The 24,207-nt window shown below is 48.2% G+C and overlaps 1 protein-coding gene across 3 annotated transcripts in view; it reads left to right on the top strand.

Moving 5' to 3' along the window:
• The window catches only part of KATNIP (katanin interacting protein), a 233,638-nt gene that overhangs the window by 157,428 nt on the left and 52,003 nt on the right, over positions 1–24,207 (top strand). For all 3 annotated transcript variants that reach the window (XM_050773880.1, XM_050773878.1, XM_050773879.1), the window contains 2 exons: positions 4,000–4,215; positions 16,370–16,507. In XM_050773880.1, the coding sequence (XP_050629837.1) occupies positions 4,000–4,215; positions 16,370–16,507 (354 nt within the window). The remainder of the gene's footprint in view (positions 1–3,999; positions 4,216–16,369; positions 16,508–24,207) is intronic.

Genomic DNA, 24,207 nt, shown 5'->3' with positions numbered 1-24,207 from the left:
TGTTAATCTTTAAGTCCAATAGGATTGCAACAACCACACAAAGATGTGGCCATATGAGTGTGCTGATGGAGCTAGGACACAAAATACAAAAGGGAACTGGGGCATCAGAGTGGTAGGATTAACGGCGATTCAATTTTTTTTCTTTTCTTTTCTTTTTTTTTAGACAGAGCCTTGCCCTGTCGCCCAGGCCGGAGTGTAGTGGCGCCATCTTGGCTCATGGCAACTTTTGCCTCCCAGGTTCAAGCTATTCTCCTGCCTCAGCCGCCTGAGTAGCTGGGATTACAGGCATGTGCCACCATGCCCAGCTAATTTTTGTATTTTTAGTAGAGATGGGTTTTTGCCATGTGGGCCAGGCTGGTCTCTAATTCCTGGTCTCAAGTGATCCACCCACCTTGGCCTCCCAAAGTGCTGGGATTATAGGCCACCACACCCGGCCTCCCAAAGTGCTGGGATTACGGGCCACCACACCCGGCCTCCCAAAGTGCTGGGATTACGGGCCACCACACCCGGCCTCCATTTTCTTTCGTGCTGAAAGGTGTGTGTCCCAGCACATCCTTCTGCCCCTACCTTCACCCAAGCCATTCTTAGTATTATTTGGTATGGTGGTCACCAATGTTACTACTGGCCAGTGAGGACTTAATGCGAAGTCCTCCCAAAGCCACATATAAAATCCTGTGAGAGCAGAAAGGCCCCTGAGCTGGCCTGGTCTGGACTAGAGTTCCAGCTTTGAATCTGTGGCATTCATTGAGAGATTGTGTGACCTTAGACAAGCCTCTTAAGCTGTCTGGTCCTGGCTGTCAAATAGGGTCAATAATCCATGCCCCACAGGCCACTGTGAGGATGAAACAGGAAAGGTCTCTGAGAGCATGCAGCTCAGTGCAGGGAGAGACCAGCAAATATCCGCTGAGAGTTCACCGAGAAAAATCAAAGCTGGGGTCCCCACTGCATGGAATAGTTTCTTCATTTGTATTATTTTAATTAATTAATTAATTAATTTTAGAGATAGGGCCTTGCTGTTTCTCCCAGGCTGGAGTGCAGTGGGTGTGATCACAGCTCAATGCAGCCTTGAACTCCTTGCTCAATCGATCCTCCCGCCTCGACCTCCTGAGTAGCTGGGACTACAGTGGCCCCCCAGCACACCTGGCTACTTTTAACAAATTTTTTTGTAGAGATGAATCCTTGCTGTGTTGCCCAGGCTGGTCTTGAACTTCTGGGCTCAAGCAGTCCTCCTGCCTCAGCATCCCAAAGTGCTGGGATTGCAGCTGTGAGTCACCATACCCGGCTAAGTCTCCTTATATTACGGGAGACAGAAAATCCAGGGCAAACTGACTTATACAACAAAGAGAAGAAAAATGACAGACTCTTCTCATTGAAAATGACACAGGGAGGGCCAGGTGGGGCCTGATCCAGCAGCTCCCACTGTGTCTTTCCCCTCTGTCTGCACAGTGGAAAGCTCAGTCCCACCACCTGCAGCTCAGTCCCACCTCTGCTCCCTCCTCATGGTCCCCAAATAGCTAGAATGGTTCTACCTTGCACCCCTGTGTCATCAGACTCCACTGTCAGGAGGGAAGCCCGTTTCTCACCATGTAAGTCTGTGATTGGCGTGCTTGCACTGACCTGTGCCAGCGTGCTTGCCTGTGCTTCCTTGGACCAGTCAGGCCCCTCCCTGGAGTGGGAAAGGGTCAGTCCCCCTATTCTTTATGGCTGAGAAAAGAGACGCCGTGCCTTCCCCCCAAGGAAAATCAAGTGGTCTCAGCAAGAGCAGGGACAATGAATGACAGGGGCCAGGAGCTGCCCAGCCAGTGTCCCCCTCCCACCGCCAAGCAGGATCCCAAATTGGGCAGTACAGAAGCAGGAGGAGCCACTGAGTAGCAACAGACAAGTTGTGACACTTGCTTAGTTAATAGATTCTTCAGCTTTTTCATTTACCAACACAGCTGAGGAATTTGCACATTTCAGATTGCACTGGGTGGGAGTTCTAGCAGCCCCTCCGAAAGGCAGCCTGCCTCCCATCTGGCCTTCCTCCCATCTGGCCCTGCTGCCTCCCACCAGCAAGCAAGGTGACCAGTGCTACTTCTTCAGCAGCCCCCAGACTGACCGCTTACCTGGTCCTGGATCGCTCCACACAAGCACAAGCTTATTAACCTCCCAGTCCCGTGGAGTCAGCTAGGCCAGTTTAGCTTTATCAGGGTCCTGCATGCCTGGGACTCAGACCCAGGGCAGCAGAGGGCTTGGCCAGGACGCCACATGGCTGTGAAGCAGAAGGAGGAAGCTGTGGGTTCCGAGGAGCTGGCTGATCAAAACAGGCCCTGTCTTTCATCCGGGAGCTGTGAGCTGACCTCTCTCCCTCCTCCCTATCCACGTTCCCACCATGTGGCAATCAAGGCCCCTCCAAACACACACTGAGAGCGATAGCACGTCTCGCTGGCTATTAATTAAAAAAGTAAGTGGGGAACAGTTGCTGTTCATTTGCTCAGCTCCCTGCTCACAGAACCATTGCAGATTACCCGTGCTAATTAACAGAGGGCATGTGCACGCGGGGAATGCACCATTTTGTGAGTGACTGATCCGTGGCGACCAGTGCTGCAGTCAGCCCCGGAGGGCCTCAGGAAGCCATTCCGAAGGGTGGCCGTTTATTGATGGCATTCACGCAGGCTCTCAGAGCAGACAGCCGACGCAGGAAGGAGGCAGGCATTAAAACCAATGAAGGAGAGAAACAGAAAGAAACAGACACTTACGGAGCGCACCCAGGGCCGGGGCTCATGATAGGGCCTTCTTAGGTATTGATATCCTGTTTAACGTCTGTGACAGGATTATCACATAGATGGTGTCATGTCATCTTCCCCAGCCAGGCCGAGGGATGTCAAGTGACTTGTCCAAGGCCAGGGGGCCATGTTTCCTACTATATCAGTCCTCTAGGGCCGCCATAACAAAATACCATACATGGGGTGGCTTCAACAACAGAGATTTCTTTTCTCACAATTTCAGAGGCTGGAAGTCCGAGATCAAGGTGTTGGCAGGTTTGGTTTGTTCTGAGGCCTCTCTCTTTGGCTTACAGACAGCTGTCTTCTTGCTTTGCCCTCATATGGCCTTTTTCTGTGTGTGCATCCTTGATGTGTCTCTCTGTTTGTCCAACTTTCCTCTTACAAGGACACCAGCTAGATTGGATTAGTGCCCGCCCACCCTCCCCCCAGCCTCATTTCAATTTAATCACCTATTTAAAGGCCTTATCTCCAATACAGTCATATTCTGAGGTACTGGGGATTAGGGTTTCAACAGATGAATTTGAAAGGGCTAAATTCAGCCTATAACCTTTTTTTTGTTTTTTTGGTTTTTTTGAGACTAGGTCTTTCACCCAGGAGTGAAGTGGTGCGAACACAGCTCACTGCAGCCTCAACCACCTGGGCTCAAACAATCCTCCTGCCTCAGCCTCCTATGTAGCTGGGACTACAGGCATGTGCCGCTGTGCCCAGCTCATTTAAAAAAAAAAAAAAAATTGTAAAGACAGGATCTCACTTTGTTGCTCAGGCTGATCTTGAACTCCTGGCCTCAAGGAATCCTCCCAATTTGGCCTCTCAAAGTGCTGGGATTACAGGCGTGAGCCCCCATGCCCAGCCTCAGCCTGTAACACCTACTCAGTTCAGCAGATGTCGTGACAAGCTTCTGGGTACCGAACACTGAGTAGTGGGGGAGAGATGTGCGTGCTTAGGCAGAATTCAATGCTTTTTAGACATTTTTATGTATTTCTAGACTCTCAAACAGAATGCTCACAGAGTGCCAGTTACACAGCGACTCTCTTTTGAATGCTTTACAGTATGAATTCATTTGATCATGGGAATAACCATAGGTAGTGGGTGCTATTCTTATCCTCATTGTACAGATGGAGAGACTGAGACACTGAAGGTTAACTAACTTTTTGAAGGCAGTGGTAGCAGAGGTAGAGCCAAATTCAAGCCTGTCATGACTTAATCCTTTGGTGTTATTTTTCTCTTCTTTAAGGACAAACAGAGAACAAGGGCAGACGAGATCAAAGATGCCATCTACGTGACCATGGAGATCCTGTCCAACTGGGGCAACTCGTGGTGGGTGGGTCTCACAGAAGTCGAGTTCTTTGACCTGAATGACACAAAGCTTTATGTGTCCCCCCACGACGTGGATATCCGGAACACAGCCACACCTGGGGAGCTGGGCCGCCTCGTCAACAGGAACTTAGCTGTGAGTAGAGGGGACACTGGATTGCTTCTTGGCTGTGTATTCCCATGCATTTTCTCTGCCCTTGATAAATCTGTGTTAAGGGTATGAGTGGAGGGAGGAGAAGAACAACAAAATCTGGCCAGGTACGGAGGCTCACACCTGTAATCCCAGCACTTTGGGAGGCTGAGGCAGGCGGATCATTTGAGGTCAGGAGTTCAAGACAACAACAAGCCTGGGCAACAAGGCAAAATTCTGTCTCTACAAAAAACACAAAACATTAGCCAGGCATCATAGCTCATGCCTGTAGTTCCAGCTACTTGGAAGGCTGAGGTGGGAGGATCTCCTGAGCACAGGGAGATTGAGGCTGCAGTGAGCTGTGATTGTACCACTGCACTCCAACCTGAGCAACCGGGTGAGACCCTGTCTCTAAAAACAACCAAAAATAGGCTGGGTATGGTGGCTCACACCCGTAATCCCAGCACTTTGGGAGGCCGAGGCTGGTGGATCACTTGAAGTCAGGAGTTCGAGACCAGCCTGGCCAACATGGTGAAACTCCATCTCTACTAATAATACAAAAATTAGCCAGGCGTGGTGGCACATGCCTGTAATCCCAGCTACTTCTGGAGGCTGAGGCAGGGGAATCACTTAAACCCAGGAGGCAGAGGTTGCAGTAAGCCGAGATTGCACCACTGCACTCTGGGTGACAGAATGAGACTGTCTCAAAAAAAAAAAAAAATTAAATAAATCTACCAGAGTTATTCATTTGGGCAAAGTTGGAGAGGAGCCTGAGGGAGCGGTGCTGGCAGAGGCCCCAGACACTCTCTCCCTAAGCTGTTTCCCAGCCCCTGCTCTGTGGGTATTTCTTGGGGGAGCCAATTCACCTTCTTTTATCCACCTTGCAGTTTTCCAGTCACCATCAAACACTGGACCTCAGGAGTCATTAAGGTTAATGGTTGTTCTTTGTAGTTGAAGAAACTACAGCTTGGAGAAGGGCATTGACTTGGCCAAGGTCATGCAGCTGGAAGGTAGTGGAGCCAAGTTCATATCGGGCAGCCTGGGCCAGGACCCTTGCCCACACTCCCTCAGGACCCTGCTGCCCTAGGTCGTGAGGTGCACACTCCACAAACGTTAAATGTTTCTTTCCTTTAAATATCCAACAGAGCCAGGTACAGTGGCCAACACCTGTAATCCCAGCACTTTCGGAGGCTGAGGTGGGCGGATCACCTGAGGCCTGGAGTTCAAGACCAGCCTGGCCAACATGGCGAAATCCTGTCTCTACGAAAAATACAAAAATTAGCCAGGCGTTGGGGCACACACCTGTAGTCCCAGCTACTTGAGCTGAGGCAGGAGAGTCGCTTGAACCTGGGAGGGGAGGTTGCAGTGAGCCATGATCGTGCCATTACACTCCAGCCTGAGCGACAGAGCAGGACTCTGTCTCAATAAACAAACAAACAAACAAACAAACAACAGAATTTACAAAAAGAAAGATGGGGGAGGGTACTGGCATTTTTTTCTTCCTGCAACTTGCAAGTTGGACACAAGAGACTGTGAGCTAAACTGAGCCAGAGTAGCCAGCCACATCATCTTTGCTATGCTGGGCGTCAGCTTTGTTCATAATTATCTCCTCAGAGACCTGAGAAGATGTTGTTATTGCGTGATCATAGCTCACTGCAGCCTCGAACTCCTGGTTTCAAACTGTCCTCCTGCCTCAGCCTCCTAAATAGCTGGGACTAGAGGCACACAACACCACATCTGGCTAATTTTGTAAAATTTTTTATAGAGACGGGGTCTCACTATGTTGCCTGGGCTGGTTTCCCTGGCCTCCAGTGATCCTCCCACCTCGGCCTCCCAAAGTGCTGGGATTACGGACATGAGCCAGCATGCCCAGCCTTTGCTGTTATTGTTATTATTATTAATAGTATTAATACCACTGGGAAAAGTAGTTAGTGTTATTCCCATTTTAAAGAAGAGGAAACAAGAAAAGGGGTGTTTGAAATGTCTGGTTCTAGAGACCCAGATTCTGGTCTTGACTCTGGCCTCGGCAACTTACCTGCCTTCTCTGAGAGTGGATTTTTCTGCCTGCTGAAAAATGGGAGATTGGGTCAATCATCTTTTAGGATTCTTAGATTTCCAGCAGCAGAAACCAAGTCCAGCTCAGTTAGCACATGTTTAAAAAGTAAGTGTGTTTCAAATCTTTTGAGTAGCTAGTGTACTCACTGCCATGCAGGCCGGGAGAGGATGAGCTTTGTGGGAAAGTTGGGGTTTTAGGGAGCATCCTGGAATGCTGGCCACCACGGGTGTGGTCTTCTTTTGGGGGTGGGAGATAAACAGGAGGATGTAAGATTCTTCTGGAAAGATTCTTCTCTTTGGACTTGAGGTTCTGGGGGAGACTGTGCTGTCCTACTTAGAGAGTTGACTGTTTTGGCCTTTGTGTGAGTGGTCACTTCCATGGCATCCGAAACCATGACTAACTTACGTCCTAAACTGGGTCATAACTCAAGGTTGGGGGCTGCTTTCAGAGAAGGGAACAAAATGAGAAGGGGAGATGGAGAAAAGGATAAAGCTGCAATCCCTTAGTTCATACAACAACCGTGATTGAGATGCCTCGGCAGTGTCGGTTGGCTGGTTGGTTTGTCCTCACCAGCCTCTGCTGGAAATAGTCTCAGGAAAGGAAGGCTGATAGACAAACCTGTTCCACCAAGATGCCCCAACGGGGCAGGAAGGGATTCTCCCTGAAGGAGTTCAAGATTGCTTAGAAAATGTGTAATGTATGTCACAAATAAAAATAAAAATTAAGAAATTCAAGATCGCCACTAAAAGAAAGCTGGATGCTACAGAGCTAAGAAGCAACAGCTGTCCCCAGGCTTGGACTGGGTAGGTCTGAGTCCCCTTCTAGATCAGCAGCTCTGTGATCTCAGCCCTCAAAAGATGCAGTCCCTGAGCTGTGGATAACGGCCACCTGGGCGCTGTGGCCTGGCCTATCCCTGTGCTGCCTCCAGATTCAAGTCTTTAGGCTCCCATGCTTGCTGCTGGGACTTGGGCCAGCCCTCGCCACCCCTCCCCTACCCCGCTCTTGCGGAAAGCAGTGGCATTTTGGAAGCCTGCTCTCCAGAACAGAGCACACTAGGGACAATAAAAAGCATCGTTGGATTTGATGGGGACCAATTCTGATGATTGCTCTCCCTGTCTTCTGTTTAGCAGAGACTGGGGCGCTTTGCCATGTGATGACCCACAGTTTTGGTGGATTTGAGGTTTTTGTTTTTTGGCCCTGCGATTGGGACATGAGGCAGCTGTGTCACCCTGGGCTGCTGGGTCTCTGGGCTCATCTGCAGGAACGCTGGATTCCCCCTTCTTCCCTGATGCGGGGCTTCCCTGCATCCTGGGTCCCAGGCCCGGGGCTACCGGAGCACACTGCCTCTCAGAACCATCTAATTGCACCAGCGTGTGGCAGCCATAGCCTGGTGCATCGCCTCGTTTAACCCTCACATGAACCTTGGGATGACTCTCCCCATTTCATCAATGAGAAAAAACAAGATGCATTGAGGAAGACACACTTGCCTCAGGCCGTAGAGCATGGCTAATGGAGCCCACCCGACAGCCGAGGTACCTAGAAGCAGAGGCTGGGCTTGAAAGAGAAAAGGCTTCAGTGGAGGTGAATTGGGGCATTCAAAAAATGTGGGAGTGCCCCAGCCTCTATGGAAACTCCTCCCTTCTGTGACCGCACCGTGTCTCTTACTGGCTGCATCCCAGCCCAAGGCCTCAAGATGACTCCAGATTTAGACACCCAGCCCTGCCTGCCCCTCTGAGTTTCTGACGTGAATGTCAACTTCCTGCTTGACATCTCTTGGATCTCTCCTGGCCGTCTCAGACTTCGTTATTATTATTCTTATTTTTAGAGACAGGGCCTTGTTCTGTCGCGCAGGCTGGAGAGCAGTGGTGCAGTCATTGCTCACTGCAGCCTCGACCTCCTGGGCTCAGCCACCCTCCCACTTCAGCCTCTCAAGAAGCTGGAACTACAGGCACACACTACCACACTTGGTTAATTTTTTATATTTTTTGTAGAGTTAGGGTCTCACTATGTGGCCCAGGCTAATCTCGATCTCCTGACCTCAAGCAATCCTCCTGCCTTGGCCTTCCAAAGCACTGGGATTACAGGCATCAGCCACCATACCCAGCCCATTTAAAACTTAAGTTTAGAGATTTAAAACTTAAGTTTTGATTCCCCTGCCCTCTTCCCCACATCACTTCTTCCTCCAGTATTTCTTGTTCAGTAACCAGCATTGCTGTTGGCTTAGATGTACCACAATCTTCCTTGACTGCCCTAGGATATTATGGATTTCCTATGAGTCTAGAATTATTTCCAAATAAAAAGTAAAAATAATAATAATAATAATATGTATGTGTGTGTGTGTGTGTGTATACATACACATACATATTACACTTTTCATGTATTGGGGATTGATGTGGTTTGACTGTGTCCCCACCCAAATCTCATCTTGAATTGTAAAAATACCCACTTGTCAAAGGCAGGGCCAGGTGGAGATAATTGAATCATGGGGATGGTACATTTGGGCACAGTGGCTCACACCTATAAACCCAGCACTTTGGGAAGTCAAAGCAGGAAGATCATTTGAGGCCAGGAGTTTGACACCAGCCTGGGCAACATAGTGAGACCCTACCTCTACCAAAAAAAAATTAATTAAAAAAAATTAACATGTATGTGTATGTATATTTATGTGTATGTGTATATATATATATGTGAGAGTGTGTGTGTGTGTGTGTATGTGTGTGTGTGTGTATATATATATATATATATGATTGTGCCCTTCTCCTACTTAAAACATGTCCACTGTGACTTCTGGTTACCCTTGGAAATAAAGCCCAGGTGCTTTCCCATGGCCTGGAGACTCTCTGTGAACAGGCCTCCACTTCCCCCTCTGCCTGCTTCACACACCCCTGCTTCACACCCAGGCTCCAGCAGCCTTGGGCCTGCCCTCTCTTCTTCCAACCCACCAACCTCATTCCTACCTCTCCAAAACCCTCTTCCTCCAGCTTTTCACGTTGCTTCTCCACATTCAGATTTCAGCCCTAATATCACGTTCTCAGCAAGACTTTCCCTCACCCAACGATCTGGAGGAGTCCTGTTCCCTCACACCCTGGTCACTATCACATCACCATTTTTCATTTCTTCAGAGCACATCTCACTGTAAGAAATGATCTTGTTTACATGTATATTATGTCTCCCCAGTTTAGCTGAAAATTCTTGTCTGTCCTGTTTACACTATATCCCCAATACATAAAAATGTGCCATACATATTATTTTTGTTTTTTTAAACGGAAACATAGCTTACAGTTTTTTTTGTTGTTGTTGTTTAAGCTTACAATTTTTAAACTTTTTATTTGGAGATAATTTTAGACTCACAGGAAGTTGTAAAATAGTACAGAAAACAGAAGAACAATAGAGAAAGTCAATGAAATCAGAAGTTGGTTCTTTGAGAGGATTAGCAAATTGGCAAACCTTTAGCTAGACTAACCAAAAAATGATGGGGGAGAAGATTAAAATTACTAAAATCAAGAATGATAGAGAGAACATTGCTATTGACCTTACAGAAGTAAAAAGGATTACAAGGGAAAATGAAATTAAGAAACAATTATGTTTACAATAGCATCAAAAGAATAAAATACTTAGGAATACATTTAACAAAAGAAGTACAAAATGTATACTCTGAAAACTACAAAACATTGTTGAAAGAAATCTAAGATCTAAGAAACTGGAAAAGCATCCCATGTTCATGGATCAGAAGACTTAACATTGTCAAGATGGTAATACTTTCCCAAAATGACCTACAGATTCAGCAAAATTGCTATCAGAATCTCAGCTGACTTCTTTGTACAAGTTGACAAGTTGATTCTACAATTTATAGGGAATTTCAGAGGACTCAGAGCGCTGAAATATTATTGAAAAAGAATAAAGTAGAACTCACTTCAATTTCAAAGCATACTACCAACTCTACAGTGATAAAGACTGCATGGTACTGGCATAGGATAGACATATAGATCAATGAAATAGAATTGAGCATCCAGAAGTAAACCCATGGATTTATAGTCAATTGATTCCAACAAGGATACCAAGACCGTTCAATGGGAAAAGCAGAGTCATTCAAAAAATGGCCTTGGGACAAATGCATTTCCACATGCGAAAAGATGAAGGTAGATTTCCACCATATGCCTTATGCAAAACTAACTCAATGGATCAAAGACCTGAATGTAAGAGCTAAAACTTTGAAACTCTTAGAAGAAGACAAAGGTGTAAATCTTGATAGCCTTGAATTTGTCAATGAAGTCTTAGCTATGACATCCAAAGCACAAGCAACCAAAAAAAGGAAAAAGATAAATCAGACTTCATCAAAATTAAAAACATTTTTCCCTCAGATGACACTATCAAGAAAGTAAAAATACAGCCTACAAAAAGGAGAAAATATCTGCAAATCGTATATCTGATAAGGGTCTAATATTCAGAATATACAAAGAAAAAAAAACCCTAATGACAAAAAGATGAACAACCCAATTAAAATATGGCCAAATGACTTTGAATAGACATTTCTCCAAAAAAGATGTACAAATGGCTGGTGAGCACATTAAAGATACTTAACATCATAAGTTGTTAGGGAAATGCAAATCAAAACCACAATGAGATATCACTTCACAAACACTAGGATAGCTGTATTTTTAAAAAAAAAAAAAAGAGAGAGAGAAAATAAGTATTGATGAGCATGTGGAGAAATTGGAACCTTCATTCTTTGCTTGTGGAAATGTAAAATGGCTCAGCCCCTGTGGAAAACAACTTAACAGTTTCTCAAAAAGGTAAATGTAGGGTTACCCATGACCTAGCGATTCCATTCCTAGGTATATACCCAAGATAACTAAAAACATACGTTTATTTAAAAAAAAACAACAAAAAACTTGTACATGCATGTTCATAGCAGCATTATTCAGAATAGCCAAAAAGTAGTAGAAACAGCCAGATGTCCATCAATGAATGAATAAAGAAAATGTAGTATTTCCACAAAATGGAATATTATTCAGCCCTAAAAAGGAAAGAAGTATTGCTACATGCTACAACCTGGATGAATCTTGAAAACATTATGCCAAGTGAAAGAAGCCTGACGCAGAAGGCTGTGTTGTATAATTTCATTTATATGAAATGTCCAGAATAGGCAAATCTGAAGACAGAAAGTAGATTAGTCATTGCCAGGGGCTGGGAGAGGCAGGAATGGGGAGAGACTGCTAATGAACATGGGTATCTTTTGAGGGTGGTGAAAATGTACTAGAAGAAGAGAATGGTAATGGTTGCACAACCTTGTGAATGTACTGAACCTTGTGAACACCACTGAACTGAACGCTTTAAAATGGCGAATTTTATGCTATGGGAATTATATCTCCATTTTGAAAAAAAAGAACAGAGAAATCTTATACACCTTTACCCAGTTTCCCCCAGTGGTAAATCCTATGTAACTGTAGTACATAATCAAAACCAGGACCTTGACATTGGTATAATGTACAGACCTTCATACACTCACTTGTGTGTACATGTATATGGTTCTATGCAATTTTATCACATATATAGATTTCTTTCTAAAGATACAGACATCGAGATACAGACCAGTTCCATCACCACTGAGGAGTTCCCTTGGGCTCCTCCTGTACAGCCATACTTCCCCAACCCAGTCCTGACAATGGAAACCACTGATTTGTTCCTCTACATACATTTTGTCATTTCAAGAATGCTATGAAAATGGAATCATACCGTTTATATAGCATTGATATCATTACTAAAGTCGGTAACCTTTCTGAGGTTTTTTTACTCAGTGTAATGCCCTTGACATCCTTCCATATTGTTGTGTGTGTCAATAGTTTGTTCCTTTTTAATGCAATAATTTATTAAATTGGAGCTACTTCTGAGGGCAGCACGCTATCTCCCTGCGGGTTACTATTCAGTGTTATGTTAATGCTGGAGTTAAAAAGGCACGTTTGGTTTAGGAGTTAGAAAGTTACCTCCTCAGAGAAGCCTTCTCTAACCATCCCTTCTAAAATAGCTGTTCCATGGGCCATGAATAATTCTCTCTTATTTTTTTCCTAGAATGTGTCCCTGCTTGATTTTTTTTTTCTTGGAAACATTACCTGTTTGCCTTCCCTCATAGCACAGAGCTACTAGGACCTGGTGGGTCAGGTTCCCTTGCACATGCCCCGTGTCTGGCTCAGCATCGGTCCCCCAGGAGGGACCCTGTACAGTGTTTGTTGGGCAAGTTATGGAGTAGATGTGTCCGTGCCTGCTTCCACCCTTTTGCCCTAGCACTTCAGGGCATGCTGACTGCTTTTCTGAATGGCAGCATTGAGATTTCTTTCCTGGAGGATTCTTTTTTTGGCCTCCAGAGCCTACTTTACCACCCATACAGAGAGAAATAGAGAACCCCCAGGAGCAGCACTCAACCAACATTGGTGGAAGTTGGGGTATAAATACCCCAGCTCCCTGGCCCCGTTGGTGCAGTCACTCTGACGCCTGTTCCACCCTGGCTTCCAGATTCCCTGGGGGGATTAAGCTCTAGTTGCCCACAGGAGCAGCTGTCTTCATAACATACCCTTTATGAGCCACCTTCCCTGCCTTGTCTCACTTCTTCACTCTCCCATTGATATTTTCTGCTCTGTCTAAATAAGCTACTTACACATGGATCCTTGCCTCAGGGTCTGCCTCAGGGGAATCCAGAGACAGAATGAATTAATGCATGAAAGATGGAGGTTCAGATCCTCACTCCACCACGTAGGCATTGAGCAACCTTAGGCGATCCCACCCCTCGCTGAGCTTTGGCCTGTTTTGGTCAGTAGCACATGCATTACAGCAATGCCCACCTCCTGGGGTTTCCAAGTGAAAGAAGCCAGAACCAAGGGCAGTAACAGCAGCATGAAGGCGCCCGATTCCCGTTCTGCTGTATTCCTTACCCCCTGTGATGGGGAGGGAGGAGCCGCAGATGCTCTGCCTCCTGCCCTGGCACCGAGAGGTTTTCCCAGCATGTGCCAGGTCAGTCCTGGGCAGCTTCCCATAAGCCTTTCTCTCTGAGATCCTGTCTGTGGAGAGAAAACATCAGAAGGCTGGGGTGCTAATGAGGCCCAGAGTTATCCTCAGGTTAATGTTCTTTGACTTTGAACACCACAATTCCCACTTAGGCCTCCTGTTACTCCTCCTGCTGACAGAAATGTGAAGGGAAATCAATTACAGTCCCCTAGCCCACATCTAAGGGTCAGCCATCAGTCTCTTCCTTTGTCAGGCAGCCACAGTGACCCATTTTAGGCCCCCACTCAGCAAAGGAATGAGACTCACCCGCTGGATTTGGGGATGTGGTTTCTTGACCCCTCGCAGCTGCCCAGAGCACTAGAAGTTCTTGTAGAGCTGGAGAAACTTGCCAGAATAAGTCAGAACCCCTTGAACTCATCGTTCCCCCTTAACAAAAGCCACCTCCTCCCTCCTGAAAGGCACCATTGTCACCGAAACAAGCCCCCTTTGTCCTCCACCGCAGCTGGAGCCTGGGCCTCCCATCTCCTGGGGGCCGATCAAACCCCAGATCAGCCAATCCTCCCTCCCTGGCTCTGTCAAGTAGCAGGCACGTTCCTGGTGGCGGGGAGTCTGTCGAGATGTTCTCAAATGCAGGGCGATGCCCCTTTGAGATAAAAGGGACAAGTCAGCCAGTGTCAGGCCCGCGGAGGTTGCTTATTGGCAGATGGGACTTGCTGCTGCTGCCCTAAACAAGGACCACAGACTCAATGCCTACAGGGGCCAGGCAGAGGCAGAAGAGGGAAGCGAGGTGGATGTGAAGCAGTAGGGAGTGGTGGGGACCGTGGAGCCCTGGGGAATGGCGGGCTTCAGGGGCTGCACACTCTTGGCTCCAGGAAACGGCCATCAGGGCTCCTGAGCTGCCATGTTTTCTGAGTCTGCAGAGGCGCCGGAAATCTGGCTGTTTGGAGAAATCTCCCCATTCCACCACCACCTATTTTTGAGACAGAGTCTCACTCCATCACCCAGGCTGGAGTGCAGTGGTGCAATCTTGGCTTCCTGCAACCTCCACCTTCCAGGTTCAAGTGATTCCCCTGCCTCAGCCTCTCCAGTAGCTGGAATTACAGGCCCGCCACCATGCCCGGCTAAATTTTGTATTTTTTTTTCTTTTAGTAGAGACAGGGTTTCACTACATTGGCCAGGCTAGTCTTGAACTCCTGACCTCAAATGATCCACCCTCCTCGGCCTCCCAAAGTGCTGGGATTACAGGTGTGAGCCACTGCACCCGGCCCTCATATTTTTCCTTTTTTCTTAGAGACAAGGTCTCACTGTGTTGCCCAGGCTAGAGTGCAGTGGTACCAAACTCCTGGGCTCAAGCGATCCGCCCACTTCAGTCTCCCGAGTAGCCAGAACTATAGGCAAATACTGCCATACCCTGCTAATTAAAAAAATTTTTTTTGTAGAGACAAGGTCTCTCTATATTACTTAGACAGGTCTCTAACTCCTGGCCTCAAACGATCCTCCTGCCTCAGCCTCCCAGATCACTGGGATTAAAGGTATGAGCCACTGCACCTCTCTGAATCTCCCCATTTTTAAATGTTGGCAATGAATTTGTGTGTGTTTGTTTTTTTTTTTTTTTTAACATTGCATGAACCAAACAAAGCTTACAGTCTGTTCTCTGTTTGTTTGTTTTTTGGGTTTTTTTTGGAGATGGAGTTTGGAGTTCAGTGACACAATCTCGGCTCACTGCAACATCCACCTCACGAGTTCAAGCTGTTCTCCTGCCTCAGCCTCCTGAGTTGCTGGGATTACAGGCATGCCCCACCACGCCCAACTAATTTTTGTATTATTAGTAGAGAACAGGGTTTTGTCAAGTTGGAGAGGCTGGTCTTGAACTCCTGACCTCAGGTGATCCATCTGCTTCCCAAAGTGCTGGGATTAGAGATGTGAGCCATCGCGCCTGGCCTACAGTCTCCTCCCTAAAGCTTTAATGAAAGGGCAGATGTTAGGAGGCACACTCCATTTATGCATTCACTTAGTCATTTATTTATTACACAAAGAGTTGTGTTTTCTTTTTTTTTGGCATCTTCCATGTGCCAAGAAACTGCTAAAAGCCTAGGGTTCTGGAATAACTAGACACGACCCCTTCCCTTGAGCTCACGGCTGAATGAGGGCATGACATGGATGTGAAAAGAGATGATCGTGGGACCCCGAGGTAGGCACCAAGCTCGGGGACTGCAAGGAGCCAAGGGCACTTGGATTTGCTGAATTCCCCAGATTGAGAAGGTTAGGAAGAGAATTGCGAGAATTGCAAGCAAGCAGAGGCCCACCCTGTGCCAAGGCACCAGGTCAAGCCAGCGTGGACACGTTTGGGAGCAGCTGTGAGTTTTGTCCCAATGGAGAGTGAATAGGTATTGCAGAAAGCCAAGAAAAGGTGGCTGGGGCTGAGAAAAGTCCCCCAGTTTAGCTTTTTCCATCTGCACCCAAAGCACTCATGACATGCAATTTTGTCAGTGCGAATGAGAATGACAGCAAGGCGTCCCTGTTCACCTGCCCCTGGGGCCTCCGTCAGGGGGAGTCTGCAAACTGAAGCCTCCAAGCTTGGAAACCCAGAAAGGAACAGAATAAATCCCAGGGCTCAGTGCCCTGGCCCTGGCCCAGCCAACGCCTGAGCCAGTGGCTTTCTTTCTTTTCTATTTAAAAAATTTTAAAATTCGGCAGTGTTTTACAAAAGAAAATCAAAGGCTCTGTTTGCCAGGTTAATCAAATAGTGTCCTGTCCTTCTCTCTATCGTCTTTCCCCTCCCCCAGAGCTCTCCTCAAAGCCGATTAAGTTGATTAAAATAAAGCCCGCTGCATTTTAAATTCCATCTGGTTGGCAGATCAGAGGGGTCCGTGTGGCAGCTTTGTGCAGGGGGTGGGACGGGGTCAGTAGCCTGCTGTGAAGTGCCATCCAGACAGGGTGATCTGAGTCCCCAGCCTGGGTGATGGCAATGGGGTGGCCTGGCTGCCTGCCCTAAGCCCTCACCAGGCCTCTCCTGGTTTTCGTGAGCCAAAGAGCCACTGCCATTTTACTTTGGGGAGAGGCAGAAATGTGCCTAATGATTTCCCTCTCTTGCTGGCCTTCTAGGACGAGAAAGACTCCTCCCCGTGGACCTGCCCCTTCCGCCCACCTCTCCAGCTGTTTTTTGTTATTCGAAACACAAGACAGCTGGGGGACTTCAGTCTGGCCAAGATCAAGGTTCAGAATTACTGGACTGCTGATGGCGTAAGTAACAGGCGCTGGTTCCCCACTGGGCACTGGGTTGATGGAAACGCTTAGCAGTTTGCCAATAGCCTGGTTCCTAAAGTTGCAAAATGGATACATGGAGGCCCTGCTGGCCTTGCGTGTGCAGCAGGAGCCTGGTGGCAGGTTCACACTGCATTCTCATAGCCCCCAGGGACAGAGCTTCCGGCTGCTGGCGTTGGGAGGTGGTATCAGGCCACCCTTGGGGGAACTGGAAAAATACAAGCTGAGACTCAGTTTTACAGATAAGGAAACAGAGACACAGAGAGATTATGTAACTTGCCCCAAGTCACATAGCCAGTCAGTGTCAGAGTGAGAATGTGAACGCCTGCATTCGGACTCCAGGCCCTTTCTCGTAGCCTTCACTTCTCAAATGTTAACTTGCACTGACTCATCCGTGGGATCTTGCTAAAATGCAGGTTCTAATTCAGCAGGTCTGGGGCAGGGCCTGAGATTCTGCAGGTCCAGCCAGCTCCCAGGCATCCCAGTCTTCCTGTTCTGTGGATCTCACTGTGACTAGCCAGGCCCTTGACCTCTGGCTGTTGTGCCCCTCTGGTTCTATTTTTTATTTTTTTAAAGACTAGTCAAGTACAGTAATGAGAAGCGGCGATAGAATGGAAAAAGGAGTTAGTTCTGTAACTGACTGTGATCAATTGAGATAACTTGCTACCTTTGGACCTACCACCTCCGGTTGCAGGATCCACACCCTCCTTTCTAACCTCACACTATCTACCCTCATGCTGCTGCCTGTGCCCACACCTTTCCTTCCTTCTCTGGGCTGTTTTTCATGCACTCATAGTTCCATCAGGGAACTAAATAGTGAGGAAGGACAGGAATTCTCTTGGCCTATCTGCCCCTCTTATGGTAGACATAGGGGCAAGAGTTGTACTTTCCTTTCAAATCTGTAAGGGAAGCAATCGTTCAAGTGAGATTATAAATAGGAATGGAGCGTCACCTTCAGTCTTGCTAGAGACATTAGGGAGTGGTGAGGACTCTGGCAGACTGGCAAGCCCATACCCTAGGGAAAGGGAAGGGTACTTTTCAGCTTCAACTAAGGGTTGCTTTGTAGAATACCAGCCAGTTCTGCCAGATCTTCCCAACATGCCCAGAGAGCTGGATATCTGAGTTTTGACATGAGCCTTCCTTATTTGTAAATGTCAGTAGCTAATTTAAGTTCTTTTTAAACCACCATGCGATTCAAACAAAACTCTTCTTTTTGAGCTAGCCTGCCCCAGACTGTGCGTAGTGTGGAGAAAGGAGCCCGCCTCAGGCTGGGAGAGATCAGGGAAGGTTCTTGAAGGAACACACACCTGAGCTGTGATGGCAAAGGACAATGGCAGTCAGCCGAGGCAGGAAAGGAGAAAGTGTATCCTGGATGGAGGGCCCTGCCTGTTCACAGGCATGGAGGTGTGAAAGAACATAGCCTCCTAATCGCTCTCACTGGTCCTAGGCCCAACCCAGTCTGTCTCCAGCAGCCTCCAGGGAGATCCAGTCACACATCATTGCTGCTTCAAACCCTCAGAGCCTCCCCTTGGCCCAGAGGATCAAGGTCAACCCCCTGAGTGTGACATCAGAGCCTCCTAATCCCCTCACGCTGGGCCCTGCCTCTCTCCTGTCAGAATGTAGGCTGCCCTGGCTTTCCACCCCCTGACCATGGCAGTGATACCTTTATCCCTGCCCCTCACACCCACATCTCACTCAACTCAGAATGCCCATCTCTGCCTCATATTCCTGGAAACCCAGACGTCACTTTCTCCAGGAAGCCGACCCTGCCCCCTGCCCCCTGCCCCTTGCACTTCTCTGGGACCTCATGAACATGTTCCACCATCTCCTGACCGGAATTTATGGCTACTTTCCCAGGCCACCATGGACCCCTTAAGAGACGTCTCCACCCCGAGTCATTTCCACTCCCGCCCTAGTGAAAGGAGAAATACGTGGTTGATGGATGAATGAATGAATGAATGAATGAATGAATGAGCTCATGTTCCTAATAATCCATAAGCAGCTGTGTTATCCTTACTGATATCCAGATGAGAGGATAGGAGAGTCTAGGTGGCTTGCACAAGACCACATGGCAGGTTGGAGGCAGAGCTGGGAACCTAGTCCTAGAGAGGCAGTCCTCCCCTCTTCCCTCCCTCCTTCCCTCCTTCCCTCCTTCCGATCCTCCCTTCCTGAGCTGCTTCTTGCTAGTTCTGCCGCCCACCAGCTGTCCATCCACCTAGTGACCACGTCCCGAGCACCTGTCAGTTGTGAGGCACCGCGAGTCAGGAAACTAACAGGACAGGCAGCCCCGGCCAGCTGTGTGTACACACAGTGCTGCCCAGAGCTTTCTCTCATTTCTGATCTTTGAGGTTGTTTGTTTGCTTGTTTGTTTTTAAACAAACACCTGAAGTTTAAACTTGAAAAAAAGAAGGCCAAGCCATTGGGAACTTGTGGAAATTTCTCTGGGCTTGTCAGACCCGCCTTCTCCACTTGCCAGCCCTGGCCTCTTGTGTGCTCAGAGGCTGGCCCTCAGACCCCGGAATGCAGCCCCAGCCCACATAGTCACTGCACACTGCGAGCATCTGGGGCCGGGTCCTCTCATTCCAAGTCCCACTCAGTGCTTCCTGGCTGGTGGCCATCAGCACCCTCTTCTGGAATGGGCAATGGAACAATGCCAGCTGCCCAGGCCTGTGCCCTGCAGCTCGGCCCTGTCACTGAATATATATCTCAGGGCAAGGAAAGCAGATTTTATGTGCAGGATTACAACAAAGATAAGCTTCATCCCTTTTGGCCAGGGCCTGCCTTTGTTCTTTAACCTATGCTCAGCCTTCCTTGTGCTTATTGAATTGTCTAAAATGGCATAGGGTCTTAAGAGTCCCTCAGGAGCTTGGGGTGTCGTCACGGGTGCGTGGGGGAGCTGTTGGCTGCAGGGATTTGAGAGCCAAGGTCTTTCCGCACCCAGGCTGGAGCGTGGAGGACTGCGGCTCCTGCCGGGCACCACTTATGTAACACACACCCATCTGTTGCCAGAATTTACCAGGAGCAGAAAAGCGCAAACAAATGCAGCTGCAGGTTGGTTTGATTTAATATTCTCCAGAGGATGCTATTACTGTGTGTTTTAGAGGAGATAAAATGAGAGTTTAGAGGAAATATAGCTTGGCCTGGTAGACGTGGCTTGTTAATACAGTGTTTTGTGTATGGGAATCTGAAGAAGAAAAGTTAAATGTGGGCAGCTAATCCAACCAGGGCTTATTTAGAACGGAAGAAAGGAAAGGATTAGAAAAAGGGGAGTCTCTTTTATTGGGAAATGTGCTGCCTGTGAAATCCTCACGCTAGCATTTACGGGCTCCTTCCCCCCTCACTTGGTGACGCTGTAAGCGTCAGCTGGGCCAGAGGAGAGGGATGGGAGCGGCGAAGTGAGGACGTGGAGGCTGCACTGCCGCCGCAGCAGTGCACAGAAGGCAGCAAACAGATGCCTCTACTTGTGACAGCTGCCATTTATTCAGTGCCGTAGGTATCAGGCACGTATAGGCACCCTGTGGGCACTCAGTAAATATTCAATGCATGAATGAATAACTGAACAAATGAATCATCTCAATTAACCCCCAGTGATCCTATGAGGCAGGTAGTGGTATTTCCCATCTTACAGACGAAGAAGCCAGAACTTAGGACAGTGAGATCCCAGATGGCAAATAGGCTGTGTCTCTTTTGCCAACGCTGATGGGAAACAGCTTGCTGGAGTGCCGTCCTGAGAAAGATCTGGAACCTTCTTTCTGGTTCATCGAGGAAAGGGTGCGATGATTGATCAGCCACGTCTGCCGTGGGCTCGGGAGGATGTGCTACTACGTGTGTCATATCTTTTGGTGTTCCCCAGATTAAGTGACTTGCCCAGCTAGCAGGTGGTAAGAGACAAAGCCGGGGAGGGGAATTTGAGGTCCACTTTGTCTTTCTCTGGTTTTTCACGGCACTGGTTCTCCTGCAGAGTGGCATCTGTTGGGAGGAAGAAACCGATAGTCTCCCTTCTATAGTAGGTAATAACTCATCCAAAAAGTGGGCTTCCAGCAGCTCTCCGTGCTCCATCTGTTTGCCTTTATAATAGTCATATTAGTTATGTGTGACAGTACAGATAAGCACACCATCCCCATCATCACCCACAGCGTCACCACGCAAGTGCCGCCTCCAGCCTGGTCACACCAGGAAGTGGGACAGCAGTGAGCATCCAGGCAGGACGGGCACCCAGGGTATATTTCATATACAGAAAGGCACTCGTTAAATTGTTTTTGAAAAATAAATGCTACATTTCTCCAGGGGCATATTTCTGTGACATGTAATGTGGTCTAGGCCAGGGGTCCCCAGCTCCCGGGCCACAAACCAGTACCAGTCTGAGGCCTGTTGGGAACCAGGCCGCATAGCAGGAGGTAAGCCCCGGATGAGCCAGCATGACCACCTGGGCTCTGCCTCCTGTCAGATCGGCAGTGGCATGAGATTCTCACAGGCATGGAAACCCTATTGGGAACTGCACATGTGAAGGGTCTATGCTGTACGCTCCTTATGAGAATCTAATGTCTGATGATCTGAAATGGAACAGTTTCATCCCAGTACCATCCCCACCCCTGCCACCATCCATGACAATAACACAGGACAGTGAATGAGGGCCACAGGGAGGAGGAGGCTGGGCTGCTTAGAGCCAGGTGGCCAGAGTCCTTCCCCGAGCTCAGTGATGACCAGGAGCATCCATGGGGCATCTGTGGGAAGGGCATTCCCCGCAGGGCATAGCAGGAGCAAAGGCCCTGCGGCAGGAGTTCAAGGACTGTGGTTTCGCCAAGTGGCTGGAGCATGGGGAACAAGGAGTGTCATGGGAGGTCCCAGAGGGAGGTGGAGACAAGATCCTGTGGGCCAGCAGGTTTGGATCTGATTCGGAGACAGGCAGAATATAGTATGGTCAGAGCCAGCCCATCTGAGACCATGTGGCCTGGGGCAGGTTACCTCACATCTCTATGCCTCACCGTTATCTAGAAAATGTCCAGTGAATGCATGTAAAGTGCTCGAGTCGTTCCTGGCCTCCCGCCCTCTGTACAAGGGTCAGTTGTTAGTGTCATTGCCGGAGGCTTGTGAGCAGGGTGACATGATCTGATGGATGATGTTTGTTTGTTTGTTTGTTTGTTTTTCTAGATAGTCTCTCTCTGTTGCCCAGGCTGGAGCGCAGTGGCGTGATCATGGCTCACTGCAGCCTTGACCTCCTGGGTTCAAGTGTTCCTCCCACCTCAGCCTCCCAAGTAGCTGGGACTCCAGGTGTGCACACCACCACAGCTAGTTTTTTTTTATTTTTTGCAGAGGTAGGCAGGTCTCAAACTCTTGGCCTCAAGTCATCCTCCCGCCTCAGCTTCCCAAAGTGCTGGGATTATAGGTGTGAGCCACCGCGCCCGGTCCTGATTGAGGAATTTAAAAGACTACTCTGGTTGATTTGGAGAATGGATCAGGGGGCAGAGGGAGCCCAGAGAGAGGAGGCTCAAGACATAGTCTAGCTAAGAACAGCCTAGCTGAAGATGGTGGTGGCTTGGATGAGGGTGTCAGTGCTCTTGGGGTGCCCTTTGGGTAGACTCAACTCATCCTATGACTATTTGCATTTTCAGCAATGCCTTTTTCTGGGAAGAAGTTTTTGAATGAATGTAAAAGTGAAGGGATTAGTTTAGTAATGAGGCGTGTATCCATCACCTGCTTCAATAATTACCAACATTCTGCTATTGTTGTTTCACGTATCCCCCTAACATTTGAAAGCAAATTGTAGTTATCACACTATTTCACTCATAAATCCTTCAGTATACATCTCTAACAAAAAAAGACATTTGTTTGTTTATTTTTCTGTAACCTTGATGGCACTATCGTGCATGGCCATAATTAATTATCATGCTCTGATACCCACTTCATGTTTAAACATTCCTAATTCTCTCAAAATTGTTTCTTTTACACTTGGTTTGTTTGGATCTGATACAAACCAAGACCAAACATTGCAATGACTCGGAAGTCAAAGATGTCACCTTCATTTGGTCACCCGAGTCAGTGTGGCCTGATGGCTCTGCCCCATGACAGGGTTTGGGCACTGTGGGGTCCAGGAAGTATGCTGGGGATCTTAGCAGGGCAACTGGTGAAAAGGGGACTGACCCCATTGCGTGGGAAGCTTCCTGAGCTGTGGACCTCAGGCTTGGTCTAGGCCACTGCCAATGGCCAGAGGGTGCTTTCCGTTGGGTGGGATGCAGTGAGTACAGTCTGTGGGCAGAGTCCTCACTCAGGTAGGTACAGACATGGTAGCCATGAGACTTCCAAGAGGGTCAGCCTTAAAGTGGGTCCCCAGCCAGCAGGGGAAGGAGAAGTGAACAGAGAATTCAGCCTTTATGTATTTATTTGTTTATTTATTTAGAGGCAGAGTCTCGCTTTGTCACCCAGGCTGGAGTGCAGTGGCCCGATCTCAGTTCGCTGCAAACTCCACCCCCTGGGTTCAAGCAGTTCTCCTGCCTCAACCTCCTGAGTAGCTGGGACTACAGGCACGCGCCACCATGCCCAGCTAATTTTCATATTTTCAGTAGAGACGGGTTTTGCCATGTTGGCCAGGCTGGTCTCGAACTCCTGACCTCAAGTGACCACTTGCCTCAGCCTCCCAAAATGCTAGGATTTATAGGCATGAACCACTGGGCCCAGCCACATTCAGCCTTTAAAGAGAGCAGCCCCACAAGAACATGGGGATTCAGAGCCAGGCTCTGCTCCTAGAGAGAATGAAAGTGGATGCAGAGCCAGCATGGAAGCTGAGACCCATGTCCTGTGCTGTGCAGACCAGGTGGGCAGGCTGCAACTGGAAGTAGGCAGATGTCTGGGCAGGGGAGGGCTGCTCACCCAGGTGTAGGTGCTGACTGGCACAGCAGGAGAAATCACAGATCGCCTGGAGGGTGGAGCTTCCCACCTGCCTCCTGCCAGCCTTGGCCAGGACTGACTCAGTAGCTGAGCCCGTTGATTGGAGTTCTCAGTAGAAGGGCTGTTTTATCAGCCAGGATTCTCTTGGTAGCAAAAGACAGAAAACCCAATTAAAACTGGGTTAAGCACAAAATAGAAGTCTTTGGCTCATGTAAGAGAAGACGCTGGGTGGCTGGCTTTAGGTATGGCGGCATCCAGGATTTCACATGATGTCATCAGGAATCTGCCTCCCTCCATCACTCAGCTCTCTTCCCCTCTGTGCTGGCCTCATCCTCAGGTTCCACGTGGTAGCCCCCAGTGGCATCAGGTTCATGTTTATTTCAGCAGCCCCCGCAGAAAGAGACTGTCCTCATGAAAGCTGCAATCTAGCGCTTATTATTGGTCAGACCTGCATTGCTACCTGGGGTGGGCCCACATTATCCACATGAGGTGAAATGAAGAGAAGGCTGGATTTTCAATGGGAAATTGAAGTTCTGCCTCTGAAAGAGGGAAAAATCACCAGGGAAGATAGAAAATCATACCCGACCTAGGTACTTTTTCTTTTTCTCTAAGAACATAGGAGTCACATGCTGTTGAATTTATTCATCAGCTCCCAAACTTAAACCTTCCTTGACACTTAACCACATATCAAAGCTGCAGGCCTGACCACTGGATCGCTATTTCTGGCCTTTCTTACTGTGAATGCACACTACTCCCACTTGGCACACCCAAACCCTGCCCGTCTGTCCACCCAT

The sequence above is a fragment of the Macaca thibetana genome, chromosome 20 (assembly GCF_024542745.1).
Source record: "Macaca thibetana thibetana isolate TM-01 chromosome 20, ASM2454274v1, whole genome shotgun sequence".
Classification (NCBI taxonomy): domain Eukaryota; kingdom Metazoa; phylum Chordata; class Mammalia; order Primates; family Cercopithecidae; genus Macaca; species Macaca thibetana.
The sequence above is the reverse complement of the archived record's forward strand: the minus strand, read 5'-3'. Positions and strand labels throughout refer to the sequence as shown.